The sequence below is a fragment of the Lycium ferocissimum genome, chromosome 10, assembly GCF_029784015.1.
Source record: "Lycium ferocissimum isolate CSIRO_LF1 chromosome 10, AGI_CSIRO_Lferr_CH_V1, whole genome shotgun sequence".
In the NCBI taxonomy this organism is placed as follows: Eukaryota; Viridiplantae; Streptophyta; class Magnoliopsida; order Solanales; family Solanaceae; genus Lycium; species Lycium ferocissimum.
Window position 1 is genome coordinate 34,070,397 of NC_081351.1, and position 6,000 is coordinate 34,076,396.

At 34.6% G+C, this 6,000-nt stretch overlaps 1 protein-coding gene across 1 annotated transcript; it reads left to right on the forward strand.

Annotated features, from left to right (window-relative positions):
* The first annotated feature begins 1,914 nt into the window (after positions 1–1,914).
* On the forward strand, positions 1,915–4,509 carry LOC132033542 (inactive poly [ADP-ribose] polymerase RCD1-like). The gene is made up of 4 exons (XM_059423544.1): positions 1,915–3,133; positions 3,470–3,705; positions 3,793–3,902; positions 4,021–4,509. The coding sequence occupies exons 1-4, from the start codon at positions 1,992–1,994 to the stop codon at positions 4,114–4,116; spliced, it is 1,584 nt and encodes a 527-aa protein (XP_059279527.1). The 5' UTR covers positions 1,915–1,991; the 3' UTR covers positions 4,117–4,509.
* Positions 4,510–6,000: the final 1,491 nt, after the last annotated feature.

Here is a 6,000-nt window from a genome sequence, read left to right on the forward strand (position 1 = left end):
CCCCACTTCTCACAAGTAGAAAATTCTCATATTCGTAAAAAAAAATAAAAAATCATATAACCATAGTTTAAAACATTTTCATCATATCATACTCAACAAAGCTTAGATAAAAACATTCAATTCATATCTCAAGTAGTGATTACTAGAAAACAACAATTTAGATTTACAAGCACACGTTTTAAATAAAGCAAACTTTTAATCACACCCTCTTTGCATGTTTAAATTTTAAGATTCTTAAAGCATTCACGATTAATTTAAAATTGTATTGTTTATCAAAATTGATCAAGAGATAATTCACTATTCAGTTAACTTCAACGAAGTAAATTGAACTCCGCTTGATCCAATAATTATCAATTATTAGACAATCTCAAAAAGAAAATGCATCAATTAGGATAACTCACTCATTAAGATTCACAGTCCCAATTAATCATACAATTATTGTCCATCTCAAATCGAAATTTATCTCAATTCTAAATCTCAAATTTTAGAATTAAAATAGCAAATTCTTTAATTAATCCCTTTACTAGTTTAACAGTTATTGAGATGCAAGATTTCATTCAAATTTTTCTTAACAAGTGTTTTCGTTATCACTATTTATCATCTCATGTCCTTTTTAAAATAACTTTTTTTTTTTTTTAAATTTAATGCGAATACATCATCTAGAAGCGTAAGACCAAATATATTTCAGAAAATGAAAGGTTTACACCTTTGCTTAACATAAACAATATGATACAACAAAATTTTCACAATGTGATCAATCTTATATTCGTTTGAAACTTTTAAATTTTATCATGAAACGGATTTGAAATGCATAACTTTTACTTCTTTGTTATTGATCATGTCCTAATCACTCATAAGTCACATCCTAATCATAAAAAAACATTTTCATGTTATTGCAAGCATAATCTATGCATACTAGAGGTCAAAATATTAAAACGTGCAATTTGATGTATTAAGTTCGCTTTGATTTTCTATGTCAAGTTCCTCCAATAAGAATAACACCCATATAAGTAGAAGGTGATACGACTCATATTATAAGATAATTCAATTAATACAAAGCTGATCATATTAGCATAATATCTTGTTAGTACGTTTCTTTTTAATATACTCTTTCAACTTATTTAAGCTATATTTTTGTGGTTGATATTCCATTTTAAATTTTCATTCTCTAACTTTCTAAAACTGAAAATTTGAATTCAAATACAGTTAAGATCTATACGAGGGACAAATTGAAACTTAAGTACTAAGCATTTTTAGTAACAATTTTTTCATAAAATTTAGGAAATTAGAATACTTAAGGTGAAGGATCTATGAAATCCAAAATATAACAAACTTGTAACAACTTTTGACTCATTGGCGAACAGTCAAAAATGAAAGGTCCAATTTTCTAAGCTTCTTTAATAGGACTAGCTTCTTTGAATTTCATAACTTGTCCTTAAAGACTTATTTTTTTAATAGAGAATCATGCTAAAAGTTGTCAAATATAAAATACTAGTACTAGAATAGTAGAATATAAAAACACCCTAATAGTCAAGTCGTCTCTACTAATAGAAGCAATATTAATTTACATTAAAGAAACAAAAGAACAAAAACATTTAATTGTTTCAGAATTGTTCCTTTCCACAACAATTTTCTTTGGGCCGAAGTAATCATCAAATCAATAAACTAAACCAAAAAAGTCCAAAAACCCAAAGTCATAATTAAAATACTAACCTTAATATCCAAAATCCTCGTCAGCAAGTCACACTTCCCACGCACGCATTTATAAATTCCCCAAAACACCCTTCACATGAAACAAACCCGTTACACTCATAACCGACCTAAACGAAAGGGCATAACCGTCATTTCACTAATTCGTCTTCACCACTCAACTATAAATATCAAGGCGGCAAAAACAATCACGTTCCAGAAGTTCTCAACTTGTTGAAAAGCGTGGTGTTACTTCTCAAACATATTTCTGTACAGTTTTCGAAATTCTGTATCTCTTTGCCATGAATTTGAATTATTTGATGACCAAAAAAACCCCTAGCAATTCCAGTAGAATTCAGGTTCCTGTAAACAGGACACGCGTCGGCAATGACGGTGTTGTTTCACCTGTTGGCGATGATATCCATGTTGTTACACCGGTTGTCGATGGAAACAAACTGAAAATTCAGGTTCCTGTAATGGAGACACGTGGCAGCACTGATGGGAATAATAAAATGAGAATTGAGGTACCTATACCGAGGAACTTGCTGTTTCAGTCGGCTAGAATGGGCGACACGTGTCATGATCATGCGCTGTTATTAGTTCAGAATTATGGGAATTTTAAGATTAGTGGGAAACCGGCTAGGTTTATGTTTTATAAGGATGGATTATGGGAGAATTTTGAGGAGAATGTAATGGATTTGATGGTATCAGGTTTTGTTAGTGGTAAACCTGTGTTTGAGGTGGAAATGGAAGGGTTTAATAGTCTTTTTGATTTTTATAGGATGTTAGAAATTGACTTGAAAACTGGGAAAGAAAGGTCTATTTCTTGGATTGATGTTAATGGTCAGTGTTTTTTCCCTAAGATGTTCATTGATGATGATGATTCAAGTGATGAGGGTTTAGAAAATGTAGATAAAAAGAGTAAGGAAAAAATCGGAGCTTCGAAGGTTAATGAAAATTTAGAGAATCCCAAGATTGAAATTGAGTTAAGAATGTTTGAGAATAAAGAAGAGTTGAAGTTAGGAAAGAGGAAAAGGGAAAGTAAGGAAAACGAAGCGCGTGTTGTGTTTGGTGAAATGAGTTCACCAAGGTGGCCTAAGGTAAGGCCAATGAGGGAAGATGAGAGGTGTTATCAGATGGTAAAGGGTTTTCTGGTGTCGGGTTTGAGAGGAGTGTATGCTGGTGTTATGATCACTGCGGTTCATCAGTGTATTAGGACGGGTCCAATGGAAATGGCGCGGTTTGAGGTTTTTAAAAAGCATGTGGAGATTGTAAGGAGAGTTAGAGGAGGGGACCCTAATGTTGTATATGCTTGGTATGGGGCGTCGGCTAAGGATGTGGACAGCATTATGCGTCGTGGGTTTGGAATGCCTAGCATGGAACGCGGTTCTAATACTCATGGCGTTGGTATATACTTGTCGCCTGTACGCGCACCTCAAAATAGGTATACTGCTCTTGAACTTGCCTTATTCAGACTAATACCAATCCGAGCAATTTCATGAATAAAATGTGACCAATTAATCAACCAAGAAAGCCACTTGTTATAAATAAGATCTTGTTGTTGCATCGAAAGAGATGAATAGTGACTAATCTTGCTAATGTTGGACTTGGTAAAATGAAATGGTTGAATAATTGAAAAATGATATTATTCAGGAATACACATTGAATGCTGAGATTACACATTGAATTTCTGGTAGTAGATCCATAGTTCATTTTTGGTGTTCTTTTAATTGCGCGTGTTCATTAATTTTTGTTACTTGTTATTGGTTAATGTGTGTAGTGCAATGATGTCTGCGGAAGATGAATATGGTGAAAAGCATATCATTTTATGTCGAGTTATATTAGGAAAGTCTGAAAAGGTTGAGTTAGGATCTCAGCAGTTGCGACCGTCGAGTGTGGATTTTGATACCGGGGTTGATGACTTGACGAATCCAAGGTGGTATGTGGTGTGGTGTGGCAATATGAACACCCATATTCTACCTGAGTGTGTCGTCAGTTATAAACCTCATATATCAGGTAAATATTGCTCCTCTCTTTTATTCTTTCTGTTTCGGTTACTTTTGAATGTCGTGAGAGAAATGGGACACTCAAGTGCAAATACAGGTCTTCAACCGCATGTTCCTCCTCCTTTGAGTACATTAATATCCAAGCTAAATAGTTCCCTTCCGCCACCAAAAGCGCTGCAGTTGCAATGTTTGTATAGCTCCTATCGGGTAAGTTTGCATTTTCCCTTTTTAACACTGGGTATTCAAGGATTTATTATATACAGGTGGTGAATCTGGTTTCAAGACCATTGTTTTGATCTTGATTTCTCATTCAAATTGTTCACAGGAAAGCAAAATTGCAAAAGAAATTTTCACGAGACAGTTACGATCTGTTGTTGGAGATGAGATGCTGCGTTCAATTATTCTGGAAATCCGTGGCTGAGATGAGGTTCTTTTAGTGTATAATTTTGGTTGGGAGAAAATGGGATGTGTTCTCATTCATACTTCCATCTTATATAAACAAAGTGTAATGTTACCTTTACAGCGGGAAAGCTCAGCAGTAGGAAGCAGGATACACCTTAGAGACTTACATTTTGTCTTTGTTGTAGTTTTCTTAAAGTTGTTGTAGTGATATTACTAGAACTTTCAGGACGTTTTTTGCCTTTTAGTGGAAGTAAAACCTGTTCAAACAAGTACATGTTTTTCATGTCTGTGTGTTCTGCATGTGAAATTTTATTTGGGAATTGTCTAACGCTAGTGTGCAACTCCCGCCTTCTTTTAGCGAGGAGGCTTGAGTATGGCTTCAGTGAAACATGAAGAAATGGTTTATCTTACAGCTTTTTCCTTGTTTCTGTTCTTCATGTCCTTTGGATATTTTGTGGAAATTTTTCACTCTTTCTTTTTTATTTTTATCTGTATCATTCTGTGCAACTTTGGAGACTTCAAAATATTTACGTGGTTTGCAGAATTTTCTCAGAATTAGCGGCTTAAGTTAATCCTTGATCTTTCCTGTGTTTGAATGGTTATTTGATCAGGTCTTTGCTTTACTCTTACATGATGAATATACGTACTATTGCATGTGGGAAGTTTCTTTTTGAAGCATTCCATGTTAGTGAAGCTCGAGGCATGAATTCTAGTGAAGTGCCTGTTTTTGAGCTGTGATTAGGATGCTAGAATATTTTAACAAACACTCCCTCTATTTCAGGTTATGTGACCTATTTTTTAGTTTGTTCCAAAACGAATGCTCCCTTTTTAAATTTGGGAACAACTTATATTAAACTTCCCTTTTTTTTCTTAATGAGAAGCTTTTGTAGCCACACAAATTTCAAAAGTCTTGTAGCCACAAAAAATGTTATGGCATGTCTAAAAGAACAAGTTTTAAAAGTTCCCTTTTTTCTTAAATGTCATGCTCAATCGAACGGGGTCGCATAAAATGAAATGGAGGGTGTAATTGATTCGATACATGGTTATAGGGACCTTGCTTTGTGTTTACGTGATTCATGTAAACTAATATAATGCATGTAAGAAGTTCCGTTTCAATAGTAAGTATTCCAGCTTGTGTAAAGCTTACGTGCTTTATATGGAGGTGCCTGCTTTCGAGCTGTGATGAGGGTGGCAGCCTATATTAACAGATAGTTGGTTGAGTATTGATTGATCACCAGTTTGTGGTTAAGAACCAATTGAAGTGGTTCTCCTGCAATGATGTTTCACTTTCTGGTGAGTGGAAACGTTCACTTGCATGTCTACTTTCTGATGATATGTTGTATGTCTTTGTGTGCGTGACTTTTTTTTTCTTGAACAACTATGTTCAGAACCTTGGATTTTACAGGAAGAGAAGCACTAGAAATCTTCTTGCAGTTGGTTGGTTGTCTGCTAATTGTTGTGTGTATTATGCCACGGTTGGAGGATACATGTCTTGCCTGTTCTTAGGATGAGATAAGATCTTATTACCACTTGGAGGTCCTTGCATAGTCATGATAAAGGTAAAATGTGTCAGAGAAGATGTTTTAGCAATTTCCGTAAACTAAGTAACTAGAAGCAACTCATGTGATCAGTTGTTGCTAGTGGCATATAAGCAAATGATAAGCTCCATGACACGTGGCAAATATGACACTGGAGTATTATGTGGACACTAGGTGCTTAACCCTCATGCTTGTGTCGCTTATCAAAAGATGGGGTATGTTACCTTTTAATGAAGTAGGCGTATTTGCATGTCTAGTGGATGTTTTAACTTCTCGAGGCTGGCTGCTTTTTAATGGAATTAGGGTTAGATATCTAGCTGTTTTCTGTGTGAGAACGAAAATTACATGCTGAAATATGTCACATA